This window comes from Podarcis gaigeae (genome assembly GCF_964106915.1).
Source record: "Podarcis gaigeae genome assembly, chromosome: 5".
Classification (NCBI taxonomy): Eukaryota; Metazoa; Chordata; class Lepidosauria; order Squamata; family Lacertidae; genus Podarcis; species Podarcis gaigeae.
The window spans coordinates 36,557,727-36,581,559 of record NC_139681.1 but is presented as its reverse complement, the minus strand read 5'-3'; the positions used below and the strand labels follow the sequence as shown (position 1 = coordinate 36,581,559).

General features: G+C 40.2%; 1 protein-coding gene across 1 annotated transcript; it reads right to left on the bottom strand.

Moving 5' to 3' along the window:
- Positions 1-1,014: 1,014 nt before the first annotated feature.
- Positions 1,015-23,101, bottom strand: LOC310844504 (lysosomal acid lipase/cholesteryl ester hydrolase-like). Its single transcript, XM_083738606.1, has 10 exons — positions 23,051-23,101; positions 13,763-13,871; positions 12,944-13,061; positions 9,285-9,483; positions 7,880-7,989; positions 6,071-6,211; positions 5,346-5,476; positions 4,558-4,629; positions 3,929-3,994; positions 1,015-1,557 (listed from the first exon to the last, which is right to left on the bottom strand). The coding sequence occupies exons 1-10, from the start codon at positions 23,062-23,064 to the stop codon at positions 1,324-1,326; spliced, it is 1,194 nt and encodes a 397-aa protein (XP_083594732.1). The 5' UTR covers positions 23,065-23,101; the 3' UTR covers positions 1,015-1,323.
- Positions 23,102-23,833: the final 732 nt, after the last annotated feature.

Genomic DNA, 23,833 nt, shown 5'->3' with positions numbered 1-23,833 from the left:
ACAGAAGACATAATTTCATTTGTTATTACAGCACTATTATAGTGGGGGCAAATTGTTGAATTTCAGCCTAGCACAAAGTAGGTAATGGCACAAGATAGTGCTTTAGTTGATATTCCCAACATTTCAGGAGGTTTGGACCAGATTCTCTTCCAACTCTACAATTCTATGATTCTGATATCAAGAAATAAATATGGAGTGATGAAATCAGATCCAAAGCCATCATCTATCACCATCAACAACAACAAAAGGAATCAACCATTGATGTTTAAGTTTTAAAATGCTGAGAAAACATTAATTAAACTCTACCTGGCCACAGTGGGCTACTGATTTTACAGAAGAAAAATAAGGAGAGATTATGAAAAATACATCTGCTAGACTGTGGGAAAAACAATATGTAAATAAACCTATCAGACAAAAACAGAATAGATACCAATTCCATCCTGTTTCCATCAGTAGGTCTACTGCCACCTGGTGACAAATTACATCATCCACACAGAAAAGAAATTAATTAAATGGTAAAACAACACTGAGGTGTGATAGACTGACAACCGAAAAAGGGGCTCCATTAAATTGACTACTTATCACCACTGGGTGCATATTTTGTACTGTATTGCCAACTGGTGCAACAATCATGAGTTGGAGAATCGCGTTCTCTTGTATTGTAGACTCATACATTCTGAAATAAAGGTGGATCTGCCCAGGGCATTTGTGTGTGTGTGCTGGGTCTGCCCAGTCTCTGCCACTGGAGCGACACCAGCCCCGAGCAGCAAGGCTGTTGCACCCTCCTCGCCCCCCCCCATCTCAACCTTGCAAGGCTGCTTGGGGAAAGGTGGTGTGGGAACCCGGCAGCCATGCACCCCTCGATCCCAGCCTCGCCCAAACAATTTAGAGAATTAGGATTCTATTCAATATGAGAATACAGTAGCTAAACAACAAGCCATAAATCCAGAGTACATTTCAGTTTGCAGTTAATTTTTTTATTGCATTTTACAGGGGGCAGGGAAATCTCAGATGGGAAGTTCCATGATTCATTGCAGAGCAGAAGCAAGTTTATTCTATAAGGCATCATCACACAATATAAAATAAAATGCATATTATAATAAGTAGTACTAGAGTCTGTATCCCTACTTGATGTTACATTTCTACCGTCAATTTTGTTATGCAGTTTTCTTCTTCATATCTTTTTGTTATTGTAAGCCAGCTTCAATATTCTTTGTGACAGAAAGGAAGAATATAAATACAGAAATCAATCGATGTAAGATTCCTTTAAAATAAATGTGCACATTAATATCAGATATATAGTTTGCCCCTCATATTAAAACTTTATTTGTACTTTTGCATCAGGCAAAGCACATCCTTATACAACCTCTCTGGTGCATCAAGACCCCAGATAAAATCCACATGCTGCCAATCAGGAATATGCTTGTAGAAAACTAAATTAGTGATTCGAGGAAGCAACATTTCAACATTTCTTTTGCTTGCAATAGTGTCACGTCCAGCACTCCACACAGCTGTTGGCACAATAGAATCCTCTACTTTATAAAATGGAGGTGAACTCTGTTGATGAAGAGATCAGAAATATGAAAATGAGGTTCACATTTACATTTCTTCTCATTGTTAAGATGACTTTTGGATCTTCAGATGTATTGGATGTCTAACATCTGTCCCTTGAAAATCATTCTTTATCTGTCTGTTCGAATCAAATTCCCTACACTGGACCAGTAAGAATAGCAAAATGCCTTAAGAGAGAATATTATGAAAATGATATACAGGTGGTACATGACCCCAGTCAAACTTGCAAAAATCTATCATTTGCCCGATAATAAATTTGGAAATGTAAAGAAACTGAAGGTACATTCTTTCACCTTTGGTGGACGTGCCCAAGGATCAAGGCTTTCTGGGAAATGATCTATAATGAAATGAAAAAGGTATTTAAATATACCTTTCTGAAGAAACCAGAGGCCTTCCTTCTGGGCATTGTCGGCCAATTGGTGTCAAAGAAGGACAGAACTTTTTTTATGTACGCTACAACAGCAGCAAGAATACTTATTGCAAAGTATTGGAAGACACAAGCAAATCACGTAGGTACCCTTTAGCCATCCTCAGGTTATTCCACCTAAGTCTGGGGGCGTCACGGGAAAAAATGGATAGACATATTTTATTAGGTTGAAAAATCAAGGATTGCTTGTTCCTTTGGGGCAGTGGCAGCCTGCTTCTAGAACCCTTAAGGTGAGATTTCTGGTCATGTTGTCTCTTTAAGGCACTTACAAGCTGCACAGGAGATTGATGCAAATTAGATAGCTCAGTTGAGGAAGATGGATGCGTCAGAAGGGCTTGTGAAAGTTTATTCAAAGATAAAGAAATCCCTTCCAATTGCTTGAAAATGAAGCTTAAAGTCCTGATTACTAGTTGTATTTGATCAGGTACTGATTCATGGGCAGTTTGCCCTGATGCATCCTGTTTTAGTGACGGCGAAGGTGTAATTAAGGTGTCAGGAAGGGGGGCTTCCCTATGGCTTCCATCCCCCCCTGGATCAACTGGCTTTTCCAGCTCCCCTTGACCATACAGAGGCCAAAAGCGGTTGTATGTTTCGACCGCAGAAACAATTACTTGCTCTGTTTGGCTGTTATTGTTAGTAAGTGGTGAGGGAGATTCAAGCTTTGACTGCTTTGCTCTTGGAGGTGAACAACCTTTCTCAGCAGATCTTGGTCGCTTGCCATGACCCATTTGTCACTGTCTCACTGACTACGGAGGTTAAAAGTAGACGTAAACAGAGATAAAAAGAGAACTTATCTTTTGTGGACACAACTCCTCTGCTACTCCTCCTCCACTGCTCAGCATAACCCAGTCTTCAAGGCGGCGTTTCTAATCAGCAGCAGGCCTTCTCAGCAGAAGGTTTGAATATCCTTGTTAATACGTATATTGGCCACGACTGGCCAACAGTAGAGATAAAACGGTTAAAACTTCTAACAGAGGTAAAATAATTAAAAGTCTAATAAAAACAGCTATAAAAACGGCTATAAAAGGCTGCAAAAGGCTATAAAAGGTTTGTAATCCAGGAGGGTTCACGGAGGAGAAGTTGTTACAGCCGCCATCTTGGGCTCCCCCCCTGATCTACCCACTTTGGAAGAATGGCAGATGAAGGTGATGGACTATATGGGACTGGCAGAAATGACTGGCAGAATCCGAGACCAGGGAGAAGAGTCGGTGGAAGAAGATTGGAAGAAATTTAAAGACTATCTACAGAAATATTCTAAAATTAATGAATGTTAGAATGATGTTGGATAGAAATTAAGTGGTTTCCAGCTGTAATGCTTTAAGAGAATATGAAAAAAGGGTTATAAACATGTAAAAATCTAATGGTAAGGATTTGCTGAACCAACAATTTGAAGTGGAATACAAAAAAGGGAGGTATGAGGAGGTCCAGGAAATAAGCTAAAGGAAAACTAGCAATGGAAAATCTGTGTGTTTTTAACTATTTTTATTTTGTATTTTTGTTATTTTTTTCATTTTTATTGTAATACTTTAAAAAATCTTAATAAATATCCTATATATATATATAAAAGAATAGCAAAATGTATTAAAGGGGAATCTCCACTTACATAGGGGTTCCTTTCCTGACCACCACAGGTGTCACTGGAACACACACTAGTCTGTTCTGCCCCATTCCACCTGCACCACATCCCAATCTGCTGCCAATCTAGATAGACAATGTTGAACCAGATGGACCAATTGTCTGATTTGATATATGGCATCTTTCTATGCTCCCCTTGTTAAATGGCTGCATTTTCATAGACAAACCCATAATTTCAACCAGTTCTGTGTCTTTGATGTTATCAGTTATGCAAGAACTCAGAAGTCACAACACTGTTCACACTGAATGTTTAACCTGCAAGCCAAATCGCTCATTAGAATCCAAATCACTTACCATGTTGTAGATAGCCCCGTTCTTTGGTCCATAATCAAAATATTTAAATTGGTTTGATTTAGCAACCTAAAAAGATGAAAAAGACATATGCACAATTTGAAATTTGGTGCATGCTCAAAATACTAAATCTTCTGAAAGATGGATAGTCAAAAGAAAATTCAAAATGTAGGGATCTTGGTTTTCAGAATCTCCACCCATCCACCCTGGCCAATAAAAGGACCAAAAGCTCTGGTTAAAACAGTGGTGTCTCTAGAAAGTCAGGTAGAAGATTATTAATGTATCTATCAACCTTGTTTGTGAGAAAACTCTGGGAGATACTACGGTCTGAAACCCTGGAAAGCTGCTGTCAGTCAGGGTAGACAATTTTGAACTGAAAGGACCAATGGTTCGATTCAGTATAGGGGAGCTTCCTGTATTCTTCCTGTGAGTTGCTAACAGGAAGTATTCTAGAAGCATCTAGAATATAATTTCAGGGGTGGGGAGTAATTTTGAAAATGACACTTTCATAAAACGAAATGGGAACCTTATTACAAGAACAAGAATATGTGAAACTGAACATTCAGGTAAATATGTTCAACTTTTGACTCCTGAATTTTGAAATGCTAAGAAGGTTTTTTATTATACTGTACCTGACCCCAATGTACCACTGTTTTTACAGAAGTATAATCGGGGGAAATTCCAACATACACATCTGCTCGACTCTGGAAGAATGATAGGAAAGAAAATGCTTTTTAAAATCACATTCTTGAAGAGTTTTCAAGCAACAAGGTCATGGCATTCAAGGCACTACAGCATACAGACACTTTTATGCTGCACAAGGAAGCAGCTTTCTGATGAAGAGGTGTCTGGGTACCTAGATGTGTATCCCCTAGCATAAGCAATTAAAATAAGCCATTCTTTGATATTTGGAGTCTGGTGCATTTCCTCCTCTATGGCGACGCATAAGTGACCAACTACCTACTAGACGTGAAGTTAATTTTGAAAATACAGTGGTACCTCGGGTTACATATGCTTCAGGTTACAGACTCTGTTACCCCAGAAATAGTGCTTCAGGTTAAGAACTTTGCTTCAGGATGAGAACAGAAATTGTGCTCCAGCGGCGCGGCAACAGCAGGAGGCCCCATTAGCTAAGTGGTGCTTCAGGTTAAGAACAGTTTCAGGTTAAGTACGGACCTCTGGAATGAATTAAGTACTTAACCCGAGGTACCACTGTACATTTTAAATGATGATTGGTTAACATCTATTGAAAGAGGTCTCAAGAATTTCACTATGGAATAATTGTGTTAAGGAAATCAGAATTATGGCAAGTAATAGATTGTTTGATAGCTTTTCTTTCGTTGTTATGTTTATGTACATAACTAGTTCTTTAAAAAAAGAAGAAGTAAATGCATAAACGATATATAATAAATCTGCCTACCACATTTAGGTTTTTCTCATTGCATCCTAGAAGGAAGAAAATGCTTTCAAGACAAAGGTGGTAAGTTAGTGGAATGAAGGTGGGGGCCCCATTGGGGTATTTTTTTGTTTTAATGGGGATGGTGTTTTTATCTTGGGGGTATAAAATACAGGGTGGGTGTTGTTTTATCTGAAAATGTGCTTGGGAAGAGAGGAGCTGGGGAGTGCAATGGAGGGCAATTACAGTAGTTCAGAGTGGGGTAGGTGTGGTGTGGGAGGTAGGGCAACCAAGGTAAGGGGCACACAATGCAGCCAGTTGGTGACTATGCCGTGTGCCAGCCCTTCATCCAACCTAGGGAAATGTGGTTGTCTTATCAACCAACCCTTGGGTCTGTGGATGCTGTTGCTGAATGCAGGTCAGCTCGGAGTGAGACCTCCCTCAGCCATGACTTGATTGTGAATGAGGAGGCTGATCTGGACCTCATCACTGAGACCTGAGAGGATGAGCAGGGTGGAGTTCTTCTCATTCAGCTATGCCCACTGGGGTGTCGCATCAGGGCAGACTTGAGGGTTAGGGAGGGAGAGTCGGGTGTGGTCGCCAGTTCTCTGTCCAGAAAGGTCTTTCTCAAGCTCACAATCAATGTTGAGTTAAAGAAACAGAGTGGATTGCAGGAAGGTAACTCTCTGTTAAGACTCATAAGAAAAATAGATATTAAATATATGGATCTGCAAATGCTTGAGTCATACCTACTCTTTTCAATACATCAGGAAAACGTAGAAGAAATGAAAATAGCCCTCTGGTGTCCACCAATATGTAGATAGGAGCAAAAGCCATGAAGAGTTTCACCTTTTTAGCAAGCTGTGGCATGGTTGAAAAGGCAATTAAACCTGGAGAAAAGAAAGTTTTTTTAAAACATTGCACCTGCAAACAAAGAAATCAAATCAGGGATAAGAAACCTGTGGCTCTCCAGTTGCTGCTGGACTACAACTCCTATCAGCCATACTTGCTGCTGCTGATGGGAACTGGGGTCGAAAAGCATCCAGAGTGTCAAAGGTTTCCCATCTCTCTTCTTTTGAAATGTCTGTCATTCCACAAATTCAGGTTCTTAAATTAGGCACTGGAGTTTTGAAGAGAATCCATCACATATAAATTATGAGCAGGATCCTGTTCTTTCATGCCTGCTAGTCTCTCTCTCAGATTTTGCTCCCTTGCCCCAGAAATGGCAATTCTTCACAACCGCGGAACTGATGAGAGCTGTATATTCTGCACAGCCAAAACTACAGGCAGGCAGACGTAGAGAGTCCAGGATGTAATTATAGCTCTCTGTCCCAGTCAGCCACTCTGACCCTGACCTGTTTCTTGGGACAGCTTAGCCTTTTTACATCTGGAGGCATTCAAATGAGCCTAAGGCTGCACCTGCACACAGCACATCCATTTCTGCCAGCTGCACCTGCCACTAGGAGCACAAGAGGAGCCCTGCTGGACCAGACCAAAGGTCTAGCTAGTCCAACACCCTGTTCCTTCCAGTGCCTAACAAGATGCTTATGGGAAAACAGGACATGAAGGAAATGTTTCCCTTAGTGAACAGCATTCAGAGATATGGTGTCTCCAACCATGACGGCAGTATATAACCAACATGACTAGTAGCCATTAATAGCTTTAACTTTCATGGATTTTTACAATCCCACTTTGCAAACATTTACATTTGTAGCCCATCACCAAGTTTAGTGGTAGCGAATTTCATAGTTATACAATGCACCACGTGACTAAGTACTTTCTTTTCTTTCCCATAATCTCCCAGCACTGAGCGACATTGAGCGACCTGTCTTCTAAGAAGTACATCAGGAGGCAGATGAAAGTGGTGTCGTGCTCCATGCACAGGTGGGTTTGTTCAGGTAGGTGTCTGATGAAGGCAACAGGGATGACCACCACTTTCATGCCTAGCTGTTAAGCTTCCAGATACATTCTGGGACACAGAATAATAAAGAGGGTGGATCTTATTGTGATCTAATAAGCCAAAGCTTGTGGTCTCATGCTCTTAAAGCCATAGCGAGTAGTGAGAAAGCTGTAGCCCTCCAGATATTCTTGGATTTCCATAATCACTGACTACAAATCATGCTTCTAGGGCTACTGCGAGTTGGAGTCCAAATCTGGAGTGCCAAATATTCCCCATCCATGTCTTAATGTCTGCAAGTCCCTGTTCATGAAACAGTGGCAGTCCTCTCTGATCACATTCTGAGCCTTTGCTTGACTACTGAAGTCCTGATCCTGAAAAGACTCTCTCTTGGAACATAGGTAAACTCTGTACAGGGAAGTTTTTAATATTTGATATCTTGCTGTTTTAATTTGTTGAAAGCTCCACAGTCAGATGGATGGCATATTATTATTATTATTATTATTATTATTATTAAGCAGTTATACTTTAACCTGTCTTATACTTTTCTTAACTAGTCTTTTGAATAGTCCTGAGATTGCACCACATCTCCAATAAGTCCCTGATAATTCAAGAAAGCAAGAGAAATGAGAGACATTTCATTCTTTTCTTCTTAACTTACCCATTGAACCTCCCTGGGAAAAGCCCATATAATACAGGCTTTTTTGCTTAGTTTTCTGCAATATAAAGTTTATGGCTGCTGGAATATCATAGATTGCCGTTTCATGAAAACTGAAAGACACAGATAGAATATCAGTGAAATTTTGACCATCTGCATTTGCATACAATTGTGTACATTAATGTATCAATATAAAAAATACAATACATTAGACATGGTAACCCTGACATTTGGAGGATAACCTTGCAAGTTGTCCAGTGGGAATAGTAGGGAAAGAAAGAGTAAATATATATTTATGATTTATTTAAATATTTCTATTTCACTTAAACTAGCCCAGTTAGGTTCTCAGATTCAGAGATATTAAATCCAATTTAGGGATTTGAATTACTAGGCAGCAAGTGGACAATGTATACTTGCTGTCTAGTAATTCAAATCCCTAATTTTTCAGGGCTTTATATGTCAGTAGTAGTCAGGGCAGGCCCAAGACATTTTGGTACCTGAGTCAAATCCCAAAATTGTGCCATGTCCCACCAGGGGAAGGTGAAACCTGCGACGCAAGGAAAATTCCTTCCCAGCCCCAAATTCGGCAACCGTCAAAAGACCACAGCAAAGCCCTCCTAGCTGAAGAAGAAATGGTTAGAGAAATAGCAACTATGTTATAGGGAGGGGCAAAGTGGGTGATGCTCCCGGCCGACTGGACTGCAGCACACAGGGTTGGCCAGGCTAAATAGTTGGCAGGCGGACCTAAGTGAAGCCTGCTTCCCTCAGGTCTGCTCGCCAAGCCACGCACCCCCAGATGGCTGGGGATTGGCCCGTTTGAATCTCCAGGTTTGGCGGAAACCCATGAGGTACCACAGCAGCCAAGAGGGATGCAGAAAATGGCACTGCACAGTGGAGCGAGCTGAGGGAGGTGCTGGGCCGCAATTGTTGCTCACCAGGAGGAAAAGCCAGTAAGCGGCTATTCCTTGGAGGCTGGATCTGCTACTCCTTTGGAGCCTGCCACGTCACCTTGCCTCATGTATGACAGGCCCTTGTAGTAGTGGTTATGATGCACACATTCCTCTCTGGAATGTATATCAATTTGTTTTTCATTCAGCTTTCAGTGTATGCAATGTGCACTTTAAACACACCTTTCCTTCTGCAGATCAAGTCTACCCCTCTTCTAATTTTCTAGCAAAGGAAACATTTCCTGCAGTATTTGGTGATTCCAGTGATGCCCTTCCACTCTTACTTAAGATAGTTTAGGCTTGTCCTGCTACAAGGCAGGGCAAAGTATAATGCTCAAGCACTCACGTTAGATGGTTACAGTCTGGGACAAGCTTTTTCTTTACCAATCTAGCTGAGTCCTGGGAAAGTTCTCAGGAAAAGCATCCCTTCCACCCAAGCAACCATAGTCCCTTGTACTTACCTGAAATTCCAAAATTCTTTTTGAAATATAGAAAAGCACTTGTGTCTTCTAGACCAGGTGGTCCCCCTGTTGTTTAGTATCCAGACATCATAACCAGCATCTGCTAGGACAAATGCCAAACTATTGCTGGGAAGATTTGCAATCCAGCTCCTACATTCCAAAATAATGTCAACTACCAATAATGCAACCAGCCTAGGCCCTGTAAAACAAAGAGAATATTAGATCAAATACTCCAAATTTGCTCACTCACAGAGCATCAACATTCCCCTTTGGTATCTGACTCAGGGCCAGGAGACAGGGTGCAGGGGGTACATCATTCACCTGCTCAAGGTCAAAAGTGTGGCTTGGGAGCCAAAGGAGGGGAACTAGAATGTTCCTTTTAAAGGGCTTAATCAATGTTGCAGATGCTCCAAATGGGTGTTCCTAATTTAGAGAAGCCATCCCGGTTTCTTATTCTATCCCGGAATGTCCCACTTTTCCTTAGGATGTCCCTATTTTCATTGGAGAAATGTTGGAGCATATGGAGTTATCCAGCTCCTGAGCCGTCAGAAGGCAATCCTGTATAGGGAATTTCTTTAATGTTTAATAATTATGTGACCTGGCGGGTAGCACTTTTTGCAACTGCTGCTAGGAAAATTCAAGAGCAAATTATATAGCCAAGGTAGCCATTAACTGTAAAGGTGATGAATTTATTTGATTCTATCTATCTACCTCAGGCTATGCTCTATCTTTGTCACCACACTCTGAGTATAAATTGCACACTGTATTAATTGATATTGTTTTTAACATTAGTGACCATGTGATGATTTTAGCTTATGAATTTTATTGTTTAATGTTTTTATTTGTACATTGGGGTATTTTTATAGCTTTGTTTAGAGTACGTAATGTTTTAATAATATAAATGTTTGAAGTCTTTTTTTACTCAATTCAGTATATTTTCTTTTAATTGTCAAATAATTCTGTGTACATTGCGGCAGCCTTTGGCTATGTGCAATGAAACTGACTGACTGACTTAATGCTTAATTTTTTATTATGTTTTTATATATGTTGGAAGCTGCCCAGAGCGGCTGGGGCAACCCAGTAAGATGCGTGGGGTATATATATTAAAATTATCATTATGGAATGGGATGTCCTTATTTTCATTGGAGAGATGTTGGAGAGTATGATGTTGTACTCTTCTTGGAAGAATATAGGCTATATACTGGTTCATCCAATCAAACTGGTGGTTAAAACAATGGGAACTTTTTTGAACTGCTCTCCATTTTGAACCCTATCCTTCTGGAGTACATGCTAAGTGTATAGGAGCCACAGAAAAGGAGTGGGCAGTTTCAAGTTCATTATCTGTCCCTGATTCACAAAATGAATTTATTGCAGAATGCTTGAATTGTGTGAAAAAACACATTTTGCTTGTGAGGCAATTTGCAAAGTACTTAGCAATAGTCAATGCCACACCAGATTCTTCCCATATTGAACGAACAACATTTATTTTGAAGAACATTCTTTTGAAAGAAACACAGTATGAGATACAAGGAAGAATTCTCAAGTTTGCAGATTGTAGCAACAAAAGAGGGGGAGAAATAGCTCAGTTGATAACTGTTCATTGAAAGAACAAGCTATTCCTCTCAGTGAAAGTAGAGCTCAACCTTGCAATAATGAGGCAAATATGGCTGGAAAATACAATGACATGCAAGCAAGAACAGAATTTCCTTCACTTTGCAATTGTCCCACACCCAACTTATGCTGCTGAATGCATACATGAAGCAAACACCATCTGGGGAACAATTCGAACTGTGTACCACCTGTTCAGTTCCAGTCCTAAGCAATGGGAATAACTAACATAACCCATGTTGGTTGTTGTCTCCATGGTATTCCTGAAACTAGATGATCAGAGCATGTTGTCAGGTTTTGTCTCTCCCACACACATACGAATCCGGCAGTTACCATATTTTTTGTCCCATAGGATGCACTGGCCCATGGGATGCACCTAGTTTTTTTGGGGGGAAATAAAGGAATCCCCCCCTTTATTTTCCCCTCAAAACCAGGTCAGGGAATCCAAACCAGGTCGGGGAACAGCGGGATGGCAGTGCTGCGCCTCCCCGCTGTCCCCCAAGGTTGTGGGGCTGCCCGATGTCTGCCCAAAGCGCGGGGTGCTCTGCTTCAGCGCTCCCCGCGCTTCGGGCAGCAGGCTGCTATCCGCAGCCTAGGGAGCCCTGCGGGAACTAGGGTTGCACAGAGCTTCCTGAAGCCTGGAGAGCAATAGGGGTTGGTGCACACCGACCCCTCTTGCTCTCCAGGCTTCAGCGAAAGCCTGTATCCGCCCCATAGGACGCACACACATTTCCCCTTCATTTTTGGAGGGGGAAAAGTGTGTCCTATAGGGTGAAAAATACAGTATTTACTCCTACACACACACTACTCTGGCAGTTATTTACTTCAGATTTATTAGTCTATAAAAAAGCCCCGATTGGAACTCAGCTATTTCAGTCCTCACTCAATGAATGAGTTGCCGGGACTGAGCTCCTCCCCTTCCTTTCCCCCAACAGGAAAGCCCTCCACTTCCTCTTTCTCCCAGTCCTGCGTTTCTCGACCAATCTTATGAGCCTTCTACTCCCCCTAATTCTTCTTCTGAGTCATTCTCAGAGCTTGTTAGCTGCCTGCCTGTGTTTTGTGTCTTCCTGTCTTCCTCTCTGTGTACAGGGGTCAAATTCCTGCTGCTAACTGCTGCTCCCCTCTCTTTTAGGAATTATCTTCCTTCCTCAGCTTTGTCTGCCTCTTCCCTGACTGTCAGCATGTCCATTTCTATGACACATGTTGAATGTGCAAAACCCTTTTGCAGCTCACTTGGCTAGAATTAAATTAGCACTGGAATATCTTATAGAACTAAATTTGCTGGCCAAAACAAGAAATGAAGTCCATGGAATTTATGATGACATATTTTCCCTATGTGTTAATGTCAGCCAGGTGGTACAAAATATTAGCTGGCATAGATATTTGCAACAAGGTCATCCCAGCTAGAGATACCACACTAGAAGCTGAAGTAGCAAACATAGACGTTCTCCTCATGGAGCTGACAAACTTTGAAACAACTGGAAATGCTTGTGAATGAAGCCAAACTGGTTGCATCAAACCTAAATATAGAAATAGGCAGGGCTTTTTTTCAGAGAGAACTCAGTTCCGGCACCTCTCAGGCATTTTAAGAGAAAGAGGGATGTGTTCATGGTGAGTTCCGGCGCCTCTTTTTCTAGAAAAACAGCACTGGATAGAGATGCGATGGAGTTAGGTGCAAGAGGGTAAGGCCACATGATGACAGCACACTTGACACTAATTTGGAAGAAACTTGGCATAGATGATATTCGAGAAGAGATATTTGTGGATATATCCCACCATATCAAAAAGTGATGTGGAGAGAAAAGCTTTATTTTTATCAAATAGATAGCCTACTGACTCTAATGGTGACAATTTTGATAAAAGAAATGCAACATTTACCCCCTAATACATAAAGCAAATTTTGAAAATGCACAGTTAAAGCCATTAGATCTGTGGAACCTGTTAACAGAGGTCACACTTGGTGAAATTTTCATGCTGTTGTTCAATATTTTTCACAGAAAGGGAATGAACAGCACTTCAAACAACCATACGAAACACCATTCCAAAAATACCTGTCTTCCCAGAACAGTTTCTTCCATGTGGAATTCTGTTTGCCTGCAGGTAATAGCCATCCTCTGTCAGGATTGTATACTCTTCACTGGGGTATCCCCAGTACTGGATGATTTCAGGCTGTGAGTGGAGAGGGATGGAAATTGAAAAGCTTGATTAAAAAAAAAATTCTGGGACAATTCTCAGAACCAGGATCATTCTTCAATGACTTTACTAGCCCTACACCAGGAATGAGAAGCCTGTGGCTATAGCTGGGCTCCAGCTCCTGTTAGTCCCAGGCAACATGGCCAAGGGTCAAGGATGATGGGAATTGTAGTCCAACAACATCTGGAGGGCCTTAGGGCCCCATCCCTCCCCTAAACTCTTATAATGTACACATGATTGTATGCAAGTTTGCCCAAAACACACCTTTCTGCAAGCCAATTTTACCAAACAAAATGCATTTTTTGTACGTTGTTTTCACTCATATATGCATTTTAGAACACACTTTACCCTGACATATGTGCTTCTATTTCCATTACTTGATTGGAGAACAGCATTGCAAAATTTGGGAAATGCCAATTTTGAATGATTTTTTAAAAATAATTGTTTCAAAAAAATGCAAATTAGGTGGATTCAGTTTAAAATGTGAACGGAATCAAATTTCTCCCAAAGGGAGGAGAATTGTTTAAAACACTTTCAGATGAATTTGCAGTGTGAGATAACCCTGTCAAGTCTGGGTAATCTGCTGGGGAATGCATGCACTCTTGAAAACTGTTTAAAAGGGAAGCTGTAAGGATCACAGTCTACTGTTTTCAAGGGCACCTGAATCATCAACTTACAATTTTCATGAATTCTTGAGGATTCAAATGTTTTCCGCTGCTGAATTCTTCAGATGTCAGTGCCTGTTGGACTAAGCAGGCCACTCCCCAAAACAGCCACATCTTGGACCTGTGTATAAAACAAAATTACAGTATCTCCTTAATGAGAAAGGTTTCAGGGAAAACACTGAATTTAAGAAAGGTCTTGAGGAGACCTGATGGGTGTTAAAGGGTGTGATGCAACAGTAATTAATGTATTAGTGCTAAATGCTACCTTGATGGTCCTTGATATTAGTAGAGTCTGAGGTTGAGAAGAACAAATGAATATCAAATGATGTGTCGATAAATGTGTGTTCATTTCTCAGAATGTTTTTAATGGGTCAAAAAAACAACAATTTTCAGTTTATTTATGCAAACCCCTTCACAATTGTTGAGTGCTCCCTCACCTCAGTAGATACACATGGCCTATGCATGAGAACATTCACTTCTCAAGCAGCATTAGTAGTTAATCTCTTTTGAGATATCATGAAAGATTAATGTGGGATGAAATAAATACCAAGTGGTTTTTCCTATTTATGCAGCTGTAATTAAGGGCAGTTAATGAGATTTTTTCTTTCCTGATGCACTCAGCAACTCACATAAGTGCTGATCTGGAGAATGAAAGTAAAAGACTTCAAAAAGTTAAACTCTGTGACCCAAAGTAGCATCTGTATGAAGAAACCCAACTTGCCTGAAAATAATTGCTCTTTCTTGGTGACAACTGCTCATTATATATCATTATACACACACTGTGATCACCAAAGCATGCCATGTAATTTGCAATGCAATTTGTCCACATCATGAACACTTGTCTCTCAGATCTGAAACTTGCCAGGTATGTTGGGGTTGTTGTGAAGGTGGCCCAAGGCAAATGTGTTTGCTTAGAAAAATGGAGGACTGAGAACATGCCAGAGATCAAGCTGTGTTCCAAGATGGATGGCAGCCTGAGGCCCATCTGAACAGAGCAAAATAAGGCCAGTTATAATTATTTCACGAGACTCGGTGGGCACCATTTGCGCCCCCCTTTACTGTAAAGAAGCCTTTTTAAAGGCTCCGGAGTGGCATCGGGGGTGCGCGCAGTGCTGAGAGTCGCTACCCAGCCCGTGAAGTGAAGCCGCGTCGCCATAGGCGGAGAGTGCCGATTCCTTCTTGAAATCTGGACTGATATTGAATACCCGTAAGTAGGATGGAAAGCTTACTGGACTTTAAAAATTTATTGTTTGAAATTCGGCCGAAAACGGGAAAGGCAAAATAAAGGAAGTCTTCCTTCCCCGGACTGCATGACAGCTAAAGCAACGAAATTCCAAAGCTGCAATTGGAGGAAAACTAAATTTGAACTGTTTAACTTTGACATTGAACTTAAATTCCCCCTTAGCAAGCAGGAGCAAGGGGGAAAAGGAGGTGGATTTGGCTTAACCTGCATGGAAAAATAAAGGGAAGAAAAGTTTTCTGCCGTTCTTGACTCTGGGAACGGACTGCCTGAGTAAAGCACTGAGAAGGTGAGCTGTCAGATAAAGACTTGTTACAAAGTTGGGACCTTATTTGATACAAGCTTGAGACTTTATTGAAACTACAAATTGTCAGTTTGTATATATTGGAAGATTGCTGCCAAAACTTTGTTTCTGTGGGGATTTTTTGTTTCTTTGTCTTTCTGCCTACTGGACACTTTGAATTACTCCCTCTAGAGGGTTAAGTGGTAACAGCTGTAACATAGACTGTAAAAAAACAAGTCAGTGGATTTTTCCATACAAAAGCTGCTCCTGTGAGAACGACCTTGGGATATGAGTGGCCCAGCAGAAGAGATAGCAACAAGATCTAAAGCCAAAGCTGCACAAAAGAAAAGGGGCTCAATATCAAGTACACTGCCAACAGGTGCAGCTGGGCAGGAAAAAGTCACAAATATACCTATGGATCCAGTGACACAAGCATTACTTAAAATAAATGAATCTTTAGAAGTTTTGACAAAGCAGAGTTCAGAAAATACCAAACAGTTGACAGAACTTTCTAAAAAATTGGACTTAAACACCAAAAGTATTAGTACCAGTCTGCAAAAAGCTGGATGAACATGAGGCGGCCTTGTCTTTGTGGGAGATGCAGAGGAAGGAGAGGAACTTGAGATTAAGACTTGTCCCTGAAAGTGAAAAAGACAACCTAGTGGACTTTCTCACAAAAGAATTTTCAGAATTCTGGCAGGTAAACTTAGAGGAAGAGGAATTTAAGATTACAGCTGCCTTCAGATTGGGAAGGAGGCAAAACAGGAAGATTCCAAGGGATTTTCTGATAACCTTAAGATCTAAAGAAGAAAGAGATAAAATATTAAATTTACATTACCAGAGATCTCTAGAGATTGAAGATGCTTTTGTGCAGATTTACAAGGACATCCCTAAATACATCCTGGAGGCAAGAACTCACTACAAGAACCTGGTTTACTTGCTGAAAAAGAACAATTTACCTTTCAGGTGGGAATTTCCACAAGGTTTGTCTTTCAACTATAAAGGGAAGAAAGTTAAAATAAGAACAGTACAAGATAAAGAGCAATTCTTGGAAAGAAACGAGGAGGACCTGCAGAAAGGAGTGGTGGAATTGACCCCGGAAGTAGAGATAAGCAATTTGTCATTTGGACTTAAACCATCGACGGAAGAAGAACAGCCGCAGGGAGCGACTGGAGAAGTAACTAATTAAACAACAAGATGGCTCTGCAATTTCTAAGCTGGAATTGTAATGGACTTAACCTTCCCAGAAAAAGACGTGAGGTCTTTCACATTTTGAAGAAAGAACAATTGGACTTGATTTTTTTACAAGAAACTCATGTGACTAGGGCACATAGAAAATTGCTTATAAATAAAAAATTAGGGCAGGAATTCATTTCATCAGATAAAGTAAAGAAAAGAGGAGTCGTGATTTATGCAAAGGAGAAGTTGGCCCCAAAATTAATTTTTAAAGATGAACAAGGAAGATTTTTGGCAATTGAAATACAAGTTCAAGGAGAAAAATTTTTGACAGTTGGAATTTATGCACCAAATGAAGGGAAGGCAGAATTTTTTAAGAAGTTGCATGAGACTTTAATGGATTATTTGGACTATAATGTAATTATGATGGGAGACATGAATGGCGTGGTCTCTACAAACATGGATAAAGCACAAAGACAGGTGGTCTCTAAGGATGGGAGATTACCAAAGACTTTCTTCGAAATGACTGAGACTATGGATCTGATTGACATCTGGAGAACAAGGAACCCTCTTGAGAGAGAGGGAACCTTTTTCTCCGAAGCAAAAATGACATGGACAAGAATTGACCAAATATGGATTACTAGTGGGATGGCTCCAAAGATAAAAAAAAGTAGAAATCTGCCCAAAGACTTGCTCCGACCATAATGCTGTAAAGATGGAGATGAAATTGACAACAGCTGGTTCCTTCAGATGGAGAATGAATGACACCCTATTTAGAGATGAAGAGATTTACAAAAAGGCCCAAAAAACTTTGAAAGACTATTTTGAGATAAACCTGAAGACAGAGGTGGAGAAAAGAGTAATTTGGGACGCAAGTAAAGCCGTGATGCGAGGTTTCCTAATACAACAGAACTCCTTAAAGAGGAAGAGACAAAATGAGAAGAAAGATAAGATTTTGGAAAAGATAAAAGAAGGTGAAAAGAAATTGAGATCTAAACCAAAGTCTCATGAGGTTTTGAGAGAAATTAAGTTCTACCAGATGCAGTATATGGAACTGATGAATCAAGAGATAGAATGGAAAATTAAGCAAATGAGACAAAGGACATTTGAATCAGCAAATAAATGTGGGAAACTTCTTGCATGGCAACTGAAGAAGAGACAAAAACTGAATACTGTTACAATTTTGGAGGTGGAAGGAAAGAACATTTTTAAACCAAATGAGATCAGTAATTGTTTTCAGAGTTATTTCAGAAGACTATACGCACGAGGGCCGGAGAATGAAGGAGAAATAGATGATTTTATTAAAAAATATGGACTACAAAGAATTTCACAACAAAGTGCGATGGTTTTGAATGAGAAAATAACAGAACAAGTAATAGAGGGTGCCATCCAGAATATGAAATTGGGGGAATCTCCAGGACCAGATGGATTGACCTCCAGATATTATAAAGCTCTGAAGGAATGGCTAATACAACCATTGAAGGAGGTCTGCAATGAAATTTTAGAGGGGAAAAAGGCACCTGAATCGTGGAAAGAAGCATTTATTACACTTATACCAAAAACTGAGACTGAAAAGAACCAGATCAAGAACTACCGCCCTATATCATTACTTAATGTGGATTATAAAATATTTGCTGACATTTTAGCGAAAAGGTTGAAGAAGGTGTTGGTGGAGGAGATTCACAAGGACCAGGCTGGCTTTCTCCCTGGGAGACATATGTCAGACAATGTAAGAAACGTAATTGACATTATAGAACTGTTAGAAGTTAACATCAATACGAAGGCTGTACTAATATTTGTGGATGCGGAGAAAGCTTTTGACAACATTTCTTGGAGTTTTATGAAGAAGAATCTCCATGAGATGGGGGTAGGCCAAAGGTTTGAAAATGGTATAGGTGCAATATATTCTGAACAAAAAGCAAAGTTAATTGTAAATAATGTGGTTACTGAAGAACTTCTTATAGAAAAAGGGACACGACAGGGGTGCCCAATATCCCCATTGCTTTTTATATCTGTCTTGGAGGTTTTGTTAAACATGATCAGGAGAGACCAGCTGGTTAAAGGAATTCAGGTCGGAGCCAAACAATATAAACTGAGGGCTTTTGCAGATGACTTAGTATTGACCCTACAACAGCCAGACACTAGTACGAAAAGAGTTTTAGAAATAATTCAAGATTTTGGTCAGGTAGCAGGATTTAAGTTGAATAAGCAAAAAACTAAAGTCTTGGAGAAAAACTTAACAAATGTTGAAAGAGAGAGGTTTCAAAGTGAAACTGGATTAATGGTGGCAAAGAAAGGTAAATATTTGGGGATTAATATGACATCTATGGGACGCAGGTGGTGCTGTGGGTTAAAGCCTCAGCGCCTAGGACTTGCCGATCGAAAGGTCGGCGGTTCGAATCCCTGCGGCGGGGTGCGCTCCCGCTGCTCGGTCCCAGCGCCTGCCAACCTAGCAGTTCGAAAGCACCTCCGGGTGCAAGTAGATAAATAGGGACCGCTTACCAGCGGGAAGGTAAACGGCGTTTCCGTGTGCGGCTCTGGCTCGCCAGAGCAGCGATGTCACGCTGGCCACGTGACCCGGAAGTGTCTCCGGACAGCGCTGGCCCCTGGCCTCTTGAGTGAGATGGGCGCACAACCCCAGAGTCTGTCAAGACTGGCCCGTACGGGCAGGGGTACCTTTACCTTTACCTTTACCTATGACATCTAAAAATGTGAACTTATTTAAAGACAACTATGACGAATGTTGGACAGAGGTAAAGAAAGATCTAGAAATATGGTCAAACTTGCAGCTTTCCTTGTTAGGCCAAATTGCTGTAATTAAGATGAATGTATTGCCTAGAATGTTATTTTTGTTTCAGACATTACAGATTGTGGACAGATTGGACTGTTTCAAGAAGTGGCAGAAAGATATATCTAAATTTGTCTGGCAGGGCAAAAAGCCCAGAATAAAATTCAAGATATTAACTGATGCTAAAGATAGAGGGGGGTTTGCCCTGCCGGACTTAAAATTGTATTATGAATCGGCAGCTTTCTGCTGGTTGAAAGATTGGCTACTTCTTGAGAACACAGACATTCTGGATTTGGAAGGATTTGATAACAGATTCGGTTGGCATGCATATATATGGTATGACAAGGTAAAAGTTCATAAAGGTTTTAAAAACCATATTGTCAGGAAAGCATTATACAATGTTTGGATTCGATATAAAGACTTGCTGGAAAATAAAACTCCTAGGTGGTTATCACCAATGGAGGCTAAGGAGGTGAAAAAACCTAATATGGATTCTAAATGGCCAAAATATTGTGAAATTATAGAGCAAGAGAGTGGAAAAATTAAACTGCAGAGTTTGGAGAAAATAAAGTCTAAGGTACAAGATTGGCTTCATTATTATCAAATAATGGAGGTGTTTAAACAAGACAGGAAAATTGGCTTCCAGGTGGAGAGATCAAAACTAGAAACAGAACTGTTAGAACCCAATACTAAGAACCTATCAAGAATGTATAACCTGCTGTTGAAGTGGAATACACTAGATGAGACAGTCAAATCAACTATGATAAAGTGGGCACAAGACATTGGTCATGACATTATGTTTGCTGACTGGGAACAGTTATGGACTACCGGGATAAAATTTACGGCATGTAATGCCTTAAGAGAAAATATTATGAAAATGATTTATAGGTGGTACATGACCCCAGTCAAGCTTGCAAAAATCTATCATTTGCCCAATAATAAATGTTGGAAATGCAATGAGACTGAAGGTACCTTCTATCACCTTTGGTGGACTTGCCCGAGGATTAAGGCCTTCTGGGAAATGATTTATAATGAAATTAAAAAGGTACTTAAATGTACTTTCCATAAGAAACCAGAGGCATTTCTCCTGGGCATGGTCGGCCAATTGGTGCCAAGGAAGGATAGGACATTTTTTATGTATGCCACCACAGCAGCAAGGATTCTCCTAGCAAAGTATTGGAAGACACAAGAGCTACCCACGCTGGAAGAATGGCAGGCGAAGGTGATTGATTATATGGGACTGGCAGAGATGACTGGCAGAATTTGTGACCAAGAGAAAGAGACGGTGGAAGAAGATTGGAAGAAGTTTAAAGTATATCTTAAGAACTGTTGTAATATTGATGAATGTTAAAATGTCAAGGTAAAGGAAAATATAGAATTACAACTGTAATTGATTGATAGATTAATTACCAGAAGAAATTTAAAAAGACAATAAGTGATTAATTTAACCGTCCTGAAGGGTTGTTGAAGAAACTTTTAAAACAGGGAAGCAGTGAAGGGGAGGGAGGCGGAAGTCCGAGAAGTAAGGCTATGGAAAAAAGATTTGAAATTATACATGTTTATATGTTTGTGTTTGTTTGTGTGTGTTGATTGTTTTGTTTTTATTTGTGTTGAAAATTAATAAAAAAATATTTTAAAAAAATATATAATTATTTCACATTGCTGGCAAAGCTTCTATAAGTTCTACAGAAATTGTTCTTCAAAAGAAAAAGTTTGATGGTACCCGCTGACACTGAGTGTGAGGCTCTGGCATGGGTATTCTCCAGAAAGGACTAGAACAATGTAGCATATCCTTCTACTGTGCCGAAAATACCAAGACCATCATGGAAACCATTGGGGAATCAATGGTTTTTACTTTGTCAGAGAGTTCTGATTTAAGGTAATGTTAAAGGGGCACTGGGTTTGCAGCGAGATTGCGGTTTTAGTGTAGCTGCAATTTTGCCCATGGCCCCCTTTAAGAATAGCTTGGCCCCCTGTCTTCAGCCCCATCCATGGATGCCCTATGCAGAGGAGAACAACGGGAGAAGGGGGCACAAACATCAGCAGTGGAGGTCATATGTGAGTGAAGATGTTTTTGGAGCCTGCAGAACCTGGCAGAGGAGGAGAGGAGGAGGGGAGAGGATGCTTTCAAAATACATGTCTCCTCTGCTGTGAGGTTGGAAGTGCCCTTGCCCTCTCCCCTTTCCTATTCACTCACTCACTCTGTCTCTCATCCTTCCCATTCAGCAGAGGTTTTCCCTACGTATTCTCTTCTTTCCTCCAAAAATGTCCTTCTGTTCAATTTCCCTTCCTTTTCTCTTGCTTTCCCTCTCATTTCTTCCTCTCCTGCTTCACTTTCCTTCTCTCCCCATTCCTTCACTCTTTCTTTCTCCCAATTCCCCTTTCTCCCTCTCTTCTTCATTTCCCCCTTCCCTTCATATTTTCTTTCTTTCTTTCTTTCTTTCTTTCTTTCTTTCTTTCTTTCTTTCTTTCTTTTCTTTCTTTCTTTCTTTCTTTCTCTCTCTCTCTCTCTCTCTCTCTCCCACTTTCCCTTTCCTGTTTTTTCTTTCTTCTCTCTGTCCTTCCTTCATTCTTTCCTGATTCTTACTTTCTTTCTTCCCTTTCTAATTACAGCAACCGTTTTCAATTAAATTACATTTCATAGGCAAGGCAAAATATATCACAGCATTTCTATCTATCTAGATCTTATACATTTCCTAATCAGTGCAGAGACCTATGTACACTTTCACTTGAGTAAAGGCCCTGGAACTCAACTGCAACTTCCTAAATCAAGGCTCAGAGACCACGAATTCCAACCCACAAACTTCGCTCCTTTGGAAACTGGGGCTCCCAGGTAACTGGATAAAGACTGTGTAGCCATACACTACAATCCTAAACATTGTTACTTAGAAGTAAGTCCCACTGAAATCAATAGGATTTACTCTCTGGTATGTTCCTGATCATTCTCACAATTTCTATCATTATCATTATCATATCTAATCTTTTTCCCTGACAGTGACTCAAGGCAGCTTATAGCTAAAATGTAATTTCATTTATCCATTGATAAATGTATCTTATCGGGATCAACACATTTTCTTATCGGGATCAACACATTTTTTTTTCTTTGCAAAAATCATGTGAGGCTAAGAGGCTGTAAGTGGGTCTAGGTGATAATTGTATATGAATATATGATGCATATGTGTGTGGTGAGATCAAACAGGGGAGAAGCTTTGTGATTTAGAATAGAACGTTCCCATTTTCATTTGAAGAATATTAGAGGGTATCATATCTGCAATGCTGGAGCCAGACCCAACAGCGCCAAGCAAGTCATGGCACCAAATAGTATGCCCTGCTATCCCCAGTGCTTCGTAAATGTTTTGCTGCACCCTTCAGACACTGATTTCTGCCTGGAAAACAGAGCTCTAATTGTCTCCTGGTTTAACAGATTCAGTTTGGAGATGCTGGGAATTCTTGTTCCCAGGCCCATTGGCTCAGAAGAGTCTGTTGCTGACTGGGATAGTGGGAAATACTGGGCTGCAACAGCTCATGACTCAGTCCATTATACGGTGTGGACTTAGCTAACATTTTTGTATTTTAAAAAATGGTAAAATATGCTTTAAACTTGCATTTGTAAGGAGTGCAACTTGCTATTATTCACAATGGGGTGCGGGTAGACTTACTTTTTAATTGATTACTGGATTGTACTTTATGACAGTAATGTCTAATGTTGTTAAAGGTACAACTTGAGAATGCAAGCTATTAATATGCAAGACCAAAGACATGTCACCCCAAAATAAATTTAAAAGGTACATGGAAGAAAATGTTTTTTCTTACCTGTTCCTGTTCATCAGTAGCAACAAAATCTCAAATAGACACTGCAGAAGACCTAGGTTGTAACAAACTGCAGAGAAGATCTGTTTGATCGTGCACTATATAATGGTGCATCAAGTGCCCTTGCGGGTACATTTTAAATATTAGAACAGATGCAGAGCAAGCAAAATGTTTAAGGTGACAAATTATATATAATAAATTTCTAAGATGTGGTTTACAATCATTTAGTTCATTTCATTAAATAGCTACATAGCATCCAAAGAATCACACAAAAACCAGTCTTTTATATTGTATTGGTTTTTCCTTTGCTGCTGGTTTGATGCTGTTTTTAGAATTCTGTGGATTTAATTTTGTTTATTGTTGGGTTGAAATAACGACAGACAGGTAGCGAGCGTCATCTGGGAGGCACCTCCTGAGCAAGTCTCAAGGAGCCTCTTTTATTGATTATTACAGCATTGCCACATATGTGCTTATTGCTGATTGGTTAACACAAGTACAAAGCAAAGGTTGCATTAATCACCAATAGATTAAAGACTGGGAAAGGGAGCACAGAACTAGACAGGCATGAAAACCTCCTAATTAAATTATAACCAATGATTAATATAGTAAGACAAAACAATTACTAATGATTGATATAGGAGACTTAAAAGAGCATAACGAGCACGTTCCGTAGATGTGATCAACTATGCATATAAGAACAGGTCAAAGTACAATGTTTTCCTGAACTCAATGTGAACTGAACATTCTAAGGTGGTGAGTGAATGTCTTAGTATTAGGATGGTTTGT